Source organism: Cariama cristata, unplaced genomic scaffold, assembly GCF_000690535.1.
Source record: "Cariama cristata isolate BGI_N322 unplaced genomic scaffold, ASM69053v1 scaffold23994, whole genome shotgun sequence".
NCBI classification, from domain to species: Eukaryota; Metazoa; Chordata; class Aves; order Cariamiformes; family Cariamidae; genus Cariama; species Cariama cristata.
The window spans coordinates 34,379-51,643 of NW_009611609.1; the positions used below are offsets into that span (position 1 = coordinate 34,379).

Consider the following 17,265-nt stretch of genomic DNA (forward strand, 5'->3'; position numbering starts at 1 on the left):
GCTGATAAAAACTTACTGGTCTGCTTGTCTTCATTGAGCTTAACATACGGCTGATAAAAGCGCTGAGCATCTGGAGTGTCAAAAAATCAGTAGGCACAGCTGCTCCTGAGCCACACTATCAGCACATACATGAGGGACCAGTGCTAAGCGGTTATGTAGCTGAGAGAGCGCAGATTCTCATGGCTGCTGGTCCTGGTCTCAAACCAGCAGTGTTCTCTAGACAGTGGTCAGAAAGAGTCTGAGCATGAAAAATCCTCAGAGTGATTTGCCTACAGTTACACAAGATGTCTGTAGCAGTGCAGCTATTTAAGCCCAGGTCTTGTAAGTCCTTAACATGGATAGCAACGAACTGATTAGGATTTCATCAAATAATTCTCTTCTTAGATAGTTGGGAATATGGAATAACTGAAAAGGGCCCTGTATGAATGAGGTAAGAAGCAGAATCAATGTTTTCAGGACTTAAGAATAACAATTACTCACTAGTATTTTTCAACTATTAGAAAGAACCTTCCAAATGTCTTTCTGCAGCACACCCAATTGTTCAATACGATACAGGTTTGCTTCCAAGACCAGAAAAAGCTTACTCCCTCTGAGACTACTTTTTATATCACCTCCCATGACCTGGCTTCATTTTCATTATTTACATATGTTATTTCACCACGTGTACAGAAAACAGAATATGTGCAGAGAAAACAGACCAGAAATACCGAATTATTAGTTCGATAAATTAGATGAACTGAGTTGTGAATTTAAAGTAAGCTGCCTATTGGCATCTGTAAGATCACTACGGTAACAAACCAGCATTGAAGTGCACTGCAAATACGCAATAATTGAAATGTCATCTCTTCTTGCGTTTTTAACTATCAAAACCAAACTTCAGTTAATCTGAGGCAGGAAAATGAGACAAAGACCATGGGCTAATTCTGCTTTTGTTGAAATCAACGAGAATCCTCCTATTAATTACAGCGGAAACAAGATTAAGCCAAGAACAAACAGAGGAACCTAATCAAGTGTGCAGAAGATATCTAAGAATTTCTTCGCATGGATTTTATTTGTAGGCCCTATTCAAACTGACAGATACAAAGCATCCAAACCAAGGAAGTCTGATGCAACAATTTGCTTTTAGGCCAGAGGTGTTACCACCAGAACTTAAGGGAAAAAAAAAATCACCCTGCAAGGAACTACAGAGCTATTCAGTGGGAACACAGAATCCTCATAAATAGCATACCCTATTCAACAAACCATCATACTCTCTCCTCCCCAGACAGGATCAGCAGTCTCTACCTAAACCCTAAGGTAGCTCTGTATGAACTGAAAAGATGATTCATATGGAGAGTAGAGGCATGATTAAGGTCAAGCTAAGCAGCCATACAGATAACATGGGAACTCAGAACTTTGCAACAGAGAAAAGTCCTGTTGTCTGATCTACCTTTGTGTTTTTCATCTCCCTACTGTTTATTATGCATCACTGAACAAAACACCTGTCCTGTTTTTGCTAATCCATCTCCGCAAGTACTAACCAGGGTAAAGCCAGCACAGATTCAAAACAGCTGTCAAACTTCAAAATACACCTCCTTCTTTCCTTCTCACAAACATAGCATTTCTGTCCCAAAGGGACCATTTTATGTGTCACATGCTGTCTGGTATTATCTCGTATTGATAATCTATAAAACAGTGTTTACAGGCAGCATGGGATTTGTCTGTGGGCAAATCCTCCAGTCTTTGCCATCAAAGAGGCAAGAACGTATATGCTATGGGTGTAACAAAGCCATCCTACCCTCAAGGCTGCCTAGACAACTCTACAGCCAGCCTCCAAGATGCTCATCCTGACTTTCAGAGCAAATAGCAGAAACAATGGACTCCGGCTAACAGTTGTGCAATTTAATTTATACAAGTTGGTACAAATGTGCTAGACAACACATTCTGCCTGCCTTAAGGGGAAAAAACCCTGCCTTTTATTAAAGACTATACTAATGGCAGAGTTAAAAGTGTCAACACTATGCCTGACTGCTGAAGTCACTTCCTAAACTTTAATAAGTTGCCTAGAACAACTTTTAGAACATTAATACTAAACGGAAAGCATGTAAGCAGGAGTGATTTTGCAGTAATCTTGTATATAGCTTTAGTCACAACAGGACACTGCCTAAAGCAAAGCTTCCATACAAAGCAAAACCTGGACCCAAAGAGATAGCTAACCTTCTGGCTTCCTTCCTTAAAAAATAAGATTGATGACGATGACATGCTCTGAACGCATACATATAGGGAGTAAAGTTTAAGGTCAAAAAAATTCTAGATAATAAAAATTGCAAGCTTCCTATGGGCCTCAACTTTACAACATCCAAAAATTAGTTCCAAGCACCCAATTCAAGTTCTTTGGCCTTTCTTCTACAAGTATCAGTCAGGCCAGTTCTGCTAGTGCTTTTGTGACTGAAACTTGCTCCCAGGAAACAGCTGAAATCTGAAAGTTCTCCACACCAATCTCTAAACCAAATTATTTTCTATCCTTATTAATACATATTTGCTTTCAGTCACTTACAAATAGAAAGTTTCATTGCAAGTTACTGAAAAACTGTCAGCAATCAACTCTTCCTTAAAGTACATTATGGTATGATAGTGTTAAAGGAAAAACATAACCCAGTTAGTTAAATATAGATAGTGCAGCTCCAGAGGGGGAAGACATACCCCTGCTGAATGAACCATGCATTTTGGTGCCCCTGTTGTGCCTGATGAATACATGATAAAGAGAGGATGACTGAAAGGCAGCTGTTCAAACTCCAGCTGGGGGGCCTGGTCTCCTTTCCCAGTAGCAAGGAAGTCTTCTAAAAAGACACTGCGTAAAAGAGGGGGAAAAAAAAAAAAGGAACATTTCAAAAAAATTTTTGAAAGCATTACCCCATCCCATATATGGGATTACCTCTGTATCTAATAGTTCTCTTACAATAAGCTATATACTCAAACTATGTACATTATTTTTCTTAGTCTTTGTATTCTTTGAATTGCTAATTATTTTGTTCCCTTTTTCTGTTTTAATATAAAACGTTAGCATAATACTGAGATGTAACACAACAAAATCAAGCCTATAAATCTGCACCTACGATCAGCTGCCAGTCTTAATAGCTGAAAGCAGACTGGAACAATCTGACCCTCAACACAAAGTCTGGAACTCAGCCATTTCAAAAAGATGTCTAATATACATAATCCAGACCAGTAAATAAGCAAAACAAATTATCTCTAAAAATGTAACTTACATTATTAATTACTGATTTCTGAAAGCCAATTTCTTCCTCCTTCTATATCCTATTGAATTTTGCTTTCATTTGAGAACCATTAATACCAACAGTGGTTTTATAGAAGCAAAACATCTGCAGCAACATACTACTTCTGTTTTCAGTACAAAGCCAGACTCACATTAAGAAATCTGGTTAAATCCTAGCTTTTGCAAATTCAAGAGGTCAGGTAGTTTCAATATTTATCAGCATCCATCTCTTCCCTAGTTAGGACAGTCACAGCTCATAAGCTCCTATTACCTGTTTGGAATCTTAGAAATATCTATGGTTTCTCTTGATGCGACATATGGAATCACCACCACTTTTTTTAAATCTGGAAGCCCTGGAATAATGAAGAAAAACATTATTTCCCACATTCAGTTATGTAAACCAAAGGTCTTTTCTGTCCGATTGGATCCTACAGTCTAATGCACTAAGTTACAGAAATAATTCTGATGCACTGAGTATTGGATAATGTTAAGAAACCCCAAAAGACTAAACGGCTAGCCAGGGAACAATTTTCTCAATATTGCCAGCTTTTTAAAAATATACGTGTAAATCTGCAAGCTTTAGTGCTGTAATACCTCTTCATTTGTCTTCAGCAGCACTTCACTTGGGCTTAAAGAAACCGCAGTATCATCAGTCTCTGTTCCCCCACTTACACTGCCGACTAATTTATGATGATATATTTACACTGAGCTAGCAAAAGACTGTTAGAATTACACAAAAGACGGGTTAGTTTTTACTTAAATAATTTCTGAAATTCTAAGTGGCCACAGAGACACTGTAAAGGAGGAAGGACAGCAACAAGCAGTCAAAAGCGTCACTTTTAGTGGCAGTGCAGGCTTTGAGTGCTCACAGAACTACAGCGTAACTAAGACTAGTCGGTATGCACTGAAGTACCTTTTACCACACTAAGCAGCTTTTCCAAGTGGTTATGTTCTTTGCCATTGTATATGACAGCTTCAACAGAGAAGATGAGCTTAGGCTGAATTTGGGAAAATCTGTCCAGTACACCCTAGGGACAAAGAGAAAAATAAGTTAAAAAATGAAATTAATTGCTACAGTAGGAAAACCCACTGGATGCTAAATTCAAATCTCAAATTTGAGCAAGGAGTAAGGACAGGAATTAGCAGGAGAATTGTTAAAAGACAGCCTGCTTGTCTTTTACTCACCAAGGATCTTCAAAGGCTCGTAACAATCTATTTCATGACCCCCAAACATATCAATCAGTGAAATATAAAGTCATCACAGATCACAGAACATTGTTCACTGAAGGATCGAGTTCACAAAGCTATCTAAGCAGTTAAAAATTAATCTTGAGAATCAGACTTACAAACTCATCTAAAGAGGATAAGCACCTGTGATGCGAGCAGGAGTTAGCCACTTAATTTACTTGGAGGTCCACAAGACTCCTGTCTGCATCCACAGGCAGGTGCTCTAAACACCCTTGTAAACTGCCCCCAATGCTGCTTTGACAATGTGCCAATACTTTGGTAGTCTGCACGGGGCAGGGGGGGAAACTGAAAAACACCAGTCTTCTGGAAGATGCATTTATCATATGGCAAGGTGGCACTTCACATGAACTGGCAGCTTTGTTCTGCCACAATTAACAAAGGAAACTGTACCACTGATTTTTACCAGAACAACTAGATCTTGAAAACATACATACATACTACCAACAAAAAACTACCACAGCTTCTTTAGAACCTCTGGGGCAGGACACATTCAAAAGCTACATTTTCAGGTGTCTCTTCCAGCTTACACTGTTTTCAGGAATTTACCACAGCTATTATCACATTTGAGAGAAAAACCCTTCTGGCGTTTATTTTCAGGTACACTGCATGCATCAGCCTACCAGAAATGGATCTTTTTGTATTCAACAGCAAGAAGCAAATCCCTTTAGTAAAAGCTCTCAGCATGCAGTAATTTTCATCCTTCTCTAGCTACATTGCTTGAAACATTAAGAACTACAAGATTACTCAATACTCTAAAATCGTCAGCTAACTGTTAAAGAACAAACTCCTAAATCATGTTGCAAAAAATCAGACTTCAGTCATGTGCTTATTCTTCCCAGCATTTTTTATTCTTCTCTGTCTCCTGCTTTGTCCTCTACTTTGCAGCCAAAATGAGACACAAATTATTACCAAATCAAAAGACCAATGCAAAAACATCACAATCAACTAATCTTTATTAAACTCCTCCTTTCATAGCTGGGCTGGTCAGGGTTGCAAGAAAGCCTACTGCAAAAGTACAGAGGTCCTGTTCCGATAACTTCTCCATGTTGTCTTTTTAGGAAAGCTCACTGAACACCACAGGTAAGGTACAGGGATATGACTAAATATAAATATGCAACTGCCTCTGCTGAGTATGTGACTTAGCAGCTTTCTCTCCTATCATCTGAAGGTGCATTTCTTTTTCCTTGTTCACATCATAAGAAAATACAGTGACAATGCATTAACACCTAACTTTATGAATTAGTTTAAAACAAAAATCATCAGAATCTGTTTCGGTGGCAGAAGAGGTTTTCAAGAAGTCCCTAATGCATTAGCTAACAAACTCAGAAATGTATATTTAATACATTAAAGTTACTCTCTAAAGGAGTATGAAATCAGATTTCCTGCTTTCTTAGGTATGTTATCATACCTGCTTCTTTGTACCATTTTCAAAGAACGGACCAAGCAGCCAAATTACACACACCATGTGTGTGTATGCATCTGTGTGTGTGCCTGTGCATATATGCATTCATGCTGAACAATGAGTATACATACCCCATATCTATGCCGCCTGATGTTAAAAATGAAGACCAATGAGAGGACTAAGGGTATTCTAACAGAAGATCAAATCTCAAGAGAAGTGTGAACCAGAAACAGAGCTGACTACAATTCTCAGGGTCTTACTAATCCTGCTAATACACCCAGTTGGATTCATTAGCACTGGCAGGATCAAATCTCACAGGGCAGCCTGGTATGATACAAAGGCAGTACAAACAGATGGAACATGTAATTGCTACACTGGAACTTTAATCCAACCAGATGGCTCAGCAAGGAATTGCTTTCATGAAAAGCTCAGGTATACCAGATATGGCTCATTCTATTCTATGAGCCTCAAATCCAGTACTAAAAATTGTGCAGGGCCCCATTAATGGAGCTGCACTGACTTTGCTAGGACTCACCAAAGGTTTCTCACATAGTTCCAAGAGCGGAGCCTCTTTTTAAACTTACATACCCAACAATTTCTTATGCAGAGGCCGCAAAGAATCACTTTCCTATTAATATACATAAATGGGTAACAGGGACTAGAGAAATGAAGCAAAAGCTGCCAAGAGTGGCATTCTGCGTGGGAGGGAGCTCACTGGTTCTCTGACAGCAGACTTCCTAAACGCTTTCAAAGTCTTTGGATGTACGGCATTCAGAGCCTGCAATGTGTAGGCAGTTCTGAAAAGTGACATTTCTAAGCTTCACAAAACATATATACACAATCGGATTTGAAATGTTGAAAACGTTACGCTATTTCCCAAAACACAAACAAAATCTTCATTTATGTTAAGAGGACTAATGCAACTGCACAGAAGGAGAAATATCCTTTCCTTACGGTGGAAGCCAATATCCCTGAGGACCTCTGCTGATCTTCCTCAAGATTTTAGGGTTTGGATTCATGCCAACACATGCTGCCAAGCCAAAGGAGAATAAATGATATCGATGGCACTGCTACTCCAGGGCTAAGTTTCATTAAAAAACTATCACAAAAACTAAATAAATCTGGGCACTGAAAATAACAGCACATCAACATGGACAGAAAACATACCAGTACTCTGTAATGCAAGCAAAATGAACAATCTTCCCCCAGATGAGAGATCAAATCACACTGCAAAGAAAATGCTCCATACTGTCATTTTCTGAGCAAGCAGAAAATATTTGTAGAACAGATTGATCATTACATGCTGTAATGACTTTTAAATCTTTTCCCCCCCCAACGATACACCCTCAAGTGTCAGACAGCGGAACGCTGCTGCCCCCTAGTGCTAACTCAGAGATGACACTGCCATACGTTTAACCAGCTACTGGGGTTACACACCGACACTGAGGGTACATACAACCTAAACACTTCGGTATTTTCTGCCTTCTGCAATGCAAAACCAATATCTTCCAAATGCTTTCATGGAAACTTTTAGACAGAAGAAAGGTTCAACACTCCATTTCAGAAGTGATTTGTATCTGTTGCTGCTTATGACGTGTGCTAAGGACTTTCTGAAGCAAGCAGAATATATTGCCAAAGCTTCCAGGGCACACTGTAACATCTGTTTAGATAGCATGATAATTCTTACCATATTTTACACAGTATTTATTCCTACACTAAAAAGAGTTAAACAGGTTAGCAATATTAGCCTGAAACTCCTCACCTGCTCGGCAAACATAAAGCCGCCTGGAAAAGACCAACTCAGGCTTTGTTCCATTTACCCACATAGGAGGCAGAGGGAGCGACTACTTAGGCAAAGAAACTGCAGTGTGGCTAAGCAGCCTGGGGAAAGGTTTGGGAAGGAAGGGCCAAGCCCCAGAGAACTCTGTTGCATTGCTGCTTATTTGCACATTTAATACAATAAAAGCTCACCAAGACTACGGATTCCACCTGAAAATATCCCAACAGTGAGTTAGCTAAAGATACTCAAATTACTATGCTGCAAGTCACTATTGACAAATGAAAGCAGGGGTTGTCATTCATTTGTGGTAACTAGAAAAAAATCTGGTGTACTTGACTGTGCCAGGAGGTGGCAATAAGACTAAAGTGAATAGAATCTGTCACTTTATCACCTTCACATTTGTCTGAAACCCAGTGGTAGTTTTTCTGCAACACACAATAAGGGAACTCACGTTAATGCCAAAGTCTGGTGATGTTGAACTCCAGATAGCACCAATACTTGCAGCAGCCAGCATTGCTTCCACCGCATGAATGCTGTTTGGTAAGTAACCTATGGCAGAATTTGAATGGTTAGACATGGAAGGAAAGTAAAAAAATATCAAATCTGACAGTAAATATAATGTATAAAATAGCCAGTTTAAACAGACTTAAAAAATGAAAAACCGTAGAGTGAAGCATCCTTTAAAGTTCTCCACATAATCATAGTGTCCTCCTTCGAAGTCAAATCAGTTATACAAGGAATTAGAAATAATTCCATTTATAAAAACCGATACAACTATTTTTATATCTACAAGGTTACTCCCAATTTACAAATGTTTCTGCTTAATTAATGAGATTTTCAGGATAAGAGGGAAGCACACTGAAAAGAACTGGGAGAGAGTGTAAGTTTGTGGATTGAATAGGGTACATAGAGACTAAGAATACAGCACCATGCACGGGAATAGAACAGGTCTATAGAAACAGCCATTAGAGAATGAACGAGTATCTGGAAGGAAAGATTATAAATACTCAGTTCAAAAGCAGAGATTCAGCTTTACAAAGCTAAACGTCTGGTAGACACTGCCAGAATCTTAAACACAAACAAGCAAAACCAGTGTCTCAGCTGACAAGGGAACAATAGCGGGAAAAGCCCTGGAACATTCCCACACAGATGTAGCTCTTCAGGTTTATCTCATTAGCTAGCAGCAAGATTTCAAGATTTGAATTCAATTTATGAAGACATACACAAGAAATTAATGTCAAGAAAGTTGGATTTTCAGTGGGCTCAATTTGAGCAACTCTCCAGAAGGTGCTGGGTGGCTGAGATTGACTCTCAACTGATCAGAATCCAATTCACAAATTAAAACACAGAACTGAAATTCACAAACCACACTGTGATCAGTAGATCAAAGATCTGGAGTTTCAGATCATCCTTCATAAGCAACCAAAGAGATGTCGAAGTACTTAAAAAAAGGCACATGACAGGCCTAATTGCAGTACTTGGACATCTAATTAGAATTCAGTGTTTGAATAAAAATGCTTTGCAACCCATTTAACAGAAGTGGTGAGCACTGACAGATCTTGGACTGCAGTGCAAGTTGCAGGTGCTCCGCAGGCATCCGTGAGACAGTCAAAACCTCACTAGTGCTAGACACTTTTCAAAGAAAGGTATTTCAGGAGGTACTTTTCAGGACAGTAACTAAGATCACAAATCTTAGTAGCAATTCCTGTTACGTTAACTTTGTCAATTAGGAAGGTACTTAGCTTGATTTTTGCTACTTTGTCTACACCGCTTGAAAAAAAAAAATCTATCCTTTTTCAACTTTGTAAAAAGTAGACTTTAAAAGTAACTCTTAAAATGATATTCTTCTTCATGATTTAACAAAAAAAAAAACAACCACAGTGAAATCAGTTTCTTAAACCAGCTTGACCGCTTCAGTTAATCCATCAGCTGCCGTGCTTTTGGGAGTAGCAACTTTGAAAACAGCATTATGACTTAAGCCCAACAACTTCCAGAAAAAATCCACAACTGTGAATAAAAACCTCATACCATGTCAAAACATAAATTACTCTCTACAACTGCCTGCAGTTTGAGGTGTTTTGTTCAGTGAAGTTCTCAAGTACATGAAGTGCAGCAAAACCTCACATCCCATGAAGGCATTATTTATTTTGCTATTTTTCCCTTAGGTCAAGGTTTATGACACAGTATCCCAAAATTTTACTGATTTTTAAGAGAAATCTTCCTCCCCGAACAATAATTTGAAATATATTAACCAGAACAGACTAAAATGTCATTTTGTACGATGGAAGTTTTTTAAATTGATGCCAAATACTTCCACCGAGCACTTCTTGGATGGGATTATCAGGAGGCTAGAGTGCAATGAAAACTGAAAGATGTCTCTTCATGCTTTGGAGCAGTTATTACCTTGCCATAGCTTACAAACATCAGTTCTGTTATAAGCAAGTTCTCCTTTTCACCACTCCTACAAAAGCCCTCAAGGCAAGAATGCAAGCCTCTGCTTATTATTGAGAGCCAGACAATGAAATCATTACTTTCATTTGTCTGTTGGCTTTGAGGTGGTGTTTGAGAGGATTATCAAGCCAAAACTGCCAAAAGGTATGAAACGTGCAAGGCAACTTACTCTGCGTTTCTGTATCTTCACCTGATCACTGCAGGCAGGCAGCCTGCTTGCTCACTGCGATTTTCACGTATTTGTCCTAACCCTCGACACCAGGTATTATGAATAAAAACGTGGTTCTATTCCAGAAAGAGATCCTCCAAACATAGCAATGTAAGAACTCATGTTGCCTTTCTCTCAACAGCACCCAGCTCTAAATGACACAAACTACTTCTCCTGTCAGCCTTTCAGATTAAAACTGGATTCTCAGAAATAAAGTTTCTCCCTTTCTCACATCAGAGATTCTGCAAACCAATTACAGCAACTGTCATGTACGTAAAACTCCCTGCATTTGACTGTGTCCCTTGAGATATCAACGGACTCCTCAAAGCATTCAGTAGGCTGACACAGGTCATAAGCATCTAAAACTTGGTAAACAAGAATGTTGTTGACAAAGAGGACGAAAAATCCAACTTTTTTAGCCGGATTCACATCAAGGGTCACAGAACAGTGACCTACATACAGAAGCTCTATACTACATAAGAATAACAGTACAGCTAATTTAAATATTCATTATATGTTTGTTCAAATATTCAACTAGAGCCTCCATGTTCCTTGATAGAATATTTCAGCTAAGGATCAAAACTACCATTTGTTAACACGGGTAAAGTCTACAGAAGGTACTTCTCTATCTCGGTATCTTAATCTAGCCCTTCCTTGAAGCTCGTAAGAAAGGTAGAAACTGCCTTCTGTTACTAGAAAGAGCAGGATCTTCATACTCTCTTTGGGTGAACTAGAAAGCAATTCAATACAGAGCTCAAAACGCAGGATTTGGGAACCCAGCAACTAGGAATTCAGAGTATGACATACCAAGGGTCCTAGCAGCACTCCTCCCAACTCTTATGTATGTATAAAATCTCTGTAAGGACAAAGAAATAAAAGCTTTACTTTGACATAAAACCCGTGACAAATCTCTAAGCAGGACAAGTGATATCTTAAAAAAAAATCCATACAGTGTTTTTAAGAGGCACTTACAGCCTAATCTGCTCAGGATAGCATTTTTTGTTAGTTCCTACTTACTTACTCTAGCATATGCTGAGATTAAACTTAGATTTGTTAATTTATACTACAGTACTTTACCAACAGAATATGTGAAAACTGTAGTCTAAAACTTTCTGGTATAATCATGCCAGAAACTATGTCAAAAGTCTCATTTCTGAGAGTGCTGAGAACACATCCCCTGCAAGCATCTAACGCCTTCACAAAGTAGAATAAATGCATACTCAGAGACATGCAAACATCTGTAGTCATCTGAATGAAAAAAAAACACACAGCAAACTTGGACCCTGCATCAAACGTTTAGTTTCAGCCTTGAAAGAATGCATCAGGAAGAAGGAAAGTAGGGAGCTGCAACTGAAGTATCTTCTCAACAGCTTGTATCATTGATGTACACCAGCTCTCAAACAGAAGAGAATTCAAACACCAGACTTCCAGTTTCTCTATTCAATATTAATATAGCATTTCATATTCCTGTAGGACTTTAAAGCGGTCATCCTACCTAACATTACTGTGGCCTGAGACTATTAGTAACAAGCTAATCTTCTTACAAAGCCAGCTTTAAAACCCACGTAAGCAACTAGGGCTAATACAGTTACTATAGATAAAATACCAGCTTCAAACAATGTAATTCATTGATGTTTTGTTGAGGATTTTTTGTGTGAACACATAGGGAAGATTAGTTTGTTTTTAACTGCTGACTTGTAATAAAACAAATCTGGCTACTGGGATATAATAGAAGCAACCTATCTGGAGATGAAAAACATCGATACTCTCAGTTTTATTTTATTCATTCCCAACAGATGGCCAGTGGGAGACCAGGAGTACCTCACACATGGATCTGTGTAGCTCACATTAGGTATTGTATCTGTCTCTTCCAACTGTTCAGGCATCATTAACAATACTGCAAGACAGCTTTAGAAGAAGAGGTGTGTTTTAGCACACATCTGCTTCAATTATGTTTACTATTAAGTGCTATCTCATTGGTGATGGAAAGGGAAGACTAGGAGGAAATCAAGCTGAAAAAGTGCCGACATTGCTGCTTCTCCACTCACGTTCACCCACCTCCAACTTTAACATACTATGACTGTCATGATGCAACCAAAAATTGTATTGAAGAAAATAGGGGATACGTTAAGTATAATGAAAAGTTAAAACAGTCTTCTCTTAGGGGCAGTAAAGCACGAAGATGAAATTCACAAGAAAACATTAACAGTCGTGTATAATTCTAACAGCTCAAAATTTTAGGTGATTTTAAGAGAAAGTGGCAACAAAGGGCATCAGAACCTGGCAGGCTGACTAGGTGTTGGCAACTATAATAAGACTAATAAAATATCTCCCTTCTATTTAAAAGCTGATTTTTCAGAAGCAGTAAAAGCATGCCCTGTATTATTGCTATAAACCACATGAAGAATCACTCTTCCTTCTGCTATAAGTTTTGGAACAAATTAGATCCCAGTAGATTTCAGCAAGCTTTGGAGAACCTCATCCTTGATACCACAAATAGGTGTATGACTCAAACTTTCCCACGCAACACCTAACATCTCTCCCCCATTTCAACTTGGGATTTGGAAAAAAGCCCACAGCCTCGACCTCTGACTGTGATGTGATGGTTTAGCTCTTCCAAGGACTGCCAATATTCTCTGGCACATGGAAGAAACATACGAAAGAAGTTGAGACCCAATTTAAAATATATGTATGTTTCTCTCTAAATAGCTGGATTTGCTGTTAAAAAAACCCATCAGATTTCTTTCACCCTAAGATCTCCCTAGATATGGGCTGCTGCCCAAGGTAAAGCAATCTGTCAGTCAGGAGTCTAGAACTGGGAGCACTGGGGGAATGAAGGAGCAGGAACCGTGCAACAGCTCAACTGATAGGAGCCGATATAGGTTCATCTGACTGAAGATTACAAGCAAAAGAGTATCTTGCCAGTCAGGGTAAAAGGGCAGAGTGGAAAAAAAAGCAGAATGTGAGAAACTGCCCAGAAGAAAGAAAAAAAAAGTATGTGAAGACTCTGGATAATATAAAAAGCTGTACCTGAGCCCAACAACATACCATGATTGTAAGGAAACATAGAGGTTGCCTAGATTCATTAATCTTTTCTGATATCAAAAGTAAAGGGTTTTGTAAGGTCTCCAAGCACAATGCAAGCCTGCTTCCACAAATAAGCTATAACTGCTCGTAAAGACATGCTTAAGCTATTGAAATGCTCAAGGGGCCCAGCACGGATATTTGGTACCTGGGCAGAAAGGTCTCTGCCGTGGAAGTGCCAGATGGGAAACTTTTGCTCAGGAAATGCACAAAAAGGCCATGGAAAAAGCAGAGCTGCAGCTTACTCAAACAATGGGAGCTTAACTCCAGAGGTTTAAGGAGTGTTTTTCATTGTATTTTCAATGTATTTATTTCCTTTTTCATTTGTTTTGGGTTTTTGAGGGTTTTGTTTGTTTTGGTTTTGGTTTTAAGTAACAGTAACACCACCAGATAGCCAGAGACTGCAATTTGTGCCTCCTCTTGAAATTACTAAAAATCCTTGCAGGTTTCCCACTGGAGTCAATGCACACATTTTCTCTCCCAAGAACAGGACACAGTGCACAGTTAAAATCCTGCCCTTTCTTTAAAAGGAAGCCTTGATATTAAGAATTAATTTTCAACAGAAACTTGGAATTGGTACCTTCTGCAAGCATGTAAAAAATATGTATAAAAATAACAGTATCCACAGCATACTATTTTATTCATACAGTCTATTTTTTTAAAAGATTCAACTATGGGTTTTCATTTAAATAAGTAGACAGGCAAGCCAGCTGCCAAAACAACAAACAAGATTCAAGAGCCAGCCAGCCTGCAGTTGTACTAAGCAAAATACAGTCATTAACTAAAAGGAACTGTTATTAAGCTAATAATGCTATTATAATTTTAATTATTAGCACCACTGACTACAGTTATATTTCAATAGCACATTTTCACCAGCCATAGAGCATGTTTCCCCGACACTGAACACCTTACCAAGAACCACTTACAAGAAGAGCACAAAATAACAGCATCATGTATTGTTTTATTTTCCCAAATGTAGTATCTCTAAGTGATTTTTATTAGAGTTCTAGCAGTGATAACCAGGTTGCGAACTGGACTTTAATTCACAGCTTAGAACACAAAGTCTCATGTAGATAAAATTCTTTAATCTTAATTCAGAATATACATTTCCATTAAATGTGACTGCATCTGGTCATACTTAAACATTATTATTACAACTGTCACCCTAGTGAGCAGTATTTTCTTTCCAGAGACTAAAAACCTCTCATTTAGCATCAGACATCAATATGTAAAGTCTAAGAAATGGACTTTAACCCGAGAATTAGGACAGCAGCACAGAACAGCAGGTTTCTACTCACAGGAACACACTAAAGCCACAGCTGTTGCTACTCACAAGTTTACAGCTACTGTCCTCCCCATCATAGTGTGTTCACACGCAGTTTTCATTCACACAAAATATGAAAATATATCCAGTGATTACACTTCCATATTGCCCATCACTTTCCCACAACACATTTCATTGTATTATGGGATCTGAAACTGGTAGAGTGCTCTTTTTGCCACTTATGCATGAGATTTAATTCTTCAGTTTAGTATAACCAGCAATACAGATGGAAGAACTGTTTTGAGCCCTGTTATGACTTTTTTTTACTTACTTATAAAACAATAAGGAATCATGTATTAAATCCCCCACAAGCAGTCTATAAAACAGAGCATACGATTTTTTTTTGTAAACATCAGGAGAAATTCCATTGCACAAGTCAAAAAAGCGCATTCCATGTGCTTCATGATGACAGACAACATTTACAGAAAGCACTAAAAGGGGTCAACAAAAACCTGACTAGAACTTTGATTGGTTTCATGACATCCAAGTTTCCAGTTCTACGCATAATTACGTATTGTTTTGCCAGTGTCTCTGGGACAACTTTTTAAAACACACACAACCCACTTTTACCATTTGATGTACACAGAGGACAGGTAGTAAGAAACACTACACTTAAGTTCTAAATACTCAAACTTTGTAGAGTGTAAGTTTTCCTATTCATTAGTTTGGTTTCAGACAGAGGCTGTTGCTCCTCAGACAGTGTTAAGATTGAAAACGGAGACAAAATTATAGCATCTTAATTTGTCTTCATTCAGACAAGCTTTCCCGACTTTGCTGGATGGTTCATATCCAAATTAAGAAGTTAGCTCTAATTCTATGTGAAAAACAAGCCACCAGCTGTGACAATTAAATGTTCCATTACCAGTTCCATAGAATACTCATATCATATGCATGAAGTATAAGCTCTCTTGAATATATTTTACATTTGCAGGTCATATTTGTGAGTTTAATAAAAATAATAATGCATACTCTTCTGGTTTTGAAGATATGGGTTCAAGCTCTCGTTTGTAACATGCAGAAAACAAATCAAATAGTTCCATCACTTTGGGTTTGCATCACGTAAGAATTTACACATACTTAGGATAATGGCCAAGTATTGCTCAAAGAACATGTGACTCCAGTAGTAAGATGGGTATGTACATCAGCAGAACTACCAGGTAGGACTGAAGGAGCTTCAAGGATATTGCAATTTTGACTTCCACTACACTGACAAAACAAAGAGCCTATGTTACAGAGCATACAAAGTACAGAGATGAAGTGGCTCAGGTGGAAGATGAAAAGCAGCACTTTAGAAATAAATGGACTTAGGCCAGCTTGAGTAACTCCTTTCTATGCCAGGACTGTATACTGTACAAACTGTTCACAAGACAAAACACTGTTTATATAGAAAAATCCACCTGACAGTTATGACAGGGAAATATTACTCCAGAACGTTTTGTGAGTTACTGAAAGGATCACAGGGTTCTAATTACTAAGCTCTGCATTGATATGACTCAAAAAGTTACTGCTCACCAGCTGTTCACTACCACTGTTCTGGAAGGCGCTACTCCCAAGAGCACTGGTGGCAGAATTCACAGTGCACTGTATTACCTGGGGCTGTAGGGTCAGTAACTGCCAGCTGGCACCAGAACAACCAACCTGGGACAGTAGTTTCCAAGACCGCCTCCGTGTGAATCTGCCAGACCTTGTGAATCAAGGCTCAGCTAGATGCAAAGCCTCCATCCCTTCTGCTTCCACAGAGTGCTTATGAAGCAGATCTTAGTGAAGCTATGAATGAGGCATTTTCCTTCCCACTTTAGTGCTAGAGAACTTGCAGGCTAATCCAGGTTCCTTCCCTCTAGAAGTATATTTCATACAAATGTTAATATAGCAGCACAAGAGCCTTTTCTTTAGAATGTTTCTGTGAAATATCAGTTCATATTCATGTTTCTATAACCCTGACTACTTACTTGCATATGTCAAGAAAATTTTACCTCCTATCCTTTAAAAAAAAAAAAAAGGTACTCACCCACAACTCTGTCTCCTACTTTTACTCCCATCTTCCTCATGGCTGCAGCATACAAAGCCACAGCTTGTCTCAGTTCTTCAAAAGTAACTTTCAAGATTTCTTCTTTGCCTTCCTCTGAGGAAAGAAGATTAAAACAACCAGTCAGAAATTATGCATTGCAACCTAAGTAGAGTACAAATAGATAATAACTAAACTAATTCTGGAAGAAAAACAATATGAAGCAATTTTAGGAGAAGGGTTTCCACTAATAACTACACTTTTTCAAGTTCCTCTTATGCTGTACCAAGCTCTTCTATTTAACGGGCATCAAGTATTAATCGGTAGTATTCATTCAGTAGGCACCAGGACATTTTTTAAGACAGGAACATGCATCTGCAAAAAATGCAAACTATTCACTGGAGAAAGGTGTGTTCTCAAAGAGCATTCATGGTAAACAGATTGCACTCACCAAGGCTGCTTTCTAACATGGAAAGAACAACCTCATTTTCCCTTTTTGCTCAGTTT

The 17,265-nt window shown here is 38.5% G+C and overlaps 1 protein-coding gene across 1 annotated transcript in view; it reads right to left on the reverse strand.

Annotated features, from left to right (window-relative positions):
* AACS (acetoacetyl-CoA synthetase) overlaps positions 1-16,872 on the reverse strand; it is a 32,535-nt gene extending 15,663 nt beyond the window's left edge. The window contains exons 1-5 of the mRNA XM_009698327.1: positions 16,762-16,872; positions 8,138-8,235; positions 4,170-4,284; positions 3,528-3,609; positions 2,683-2,830 (exon numbers count right to left, since the gene is read on the reverse strand). Of these exons, the coding sequence (XP_009696629.1) occupies positions 2,683-2,830; positions 3,528-3,609; positions 4,170-4,284; positions 8,138-8,235; positions 16,762-16,801 (483 nt within the window). The 5' untranslated portion in view covers positions 16,802-16,872. The remainder of the gene's footprint in view (positions 1-2,682; positions 2,831-3,527; positions 3,610-4,169; positions 4,285-8,137; positions 8,236-16,761) is intronic.
* Between the last annotated feature and the right edge of the window lie 393 nt (positions 16,873-17,265).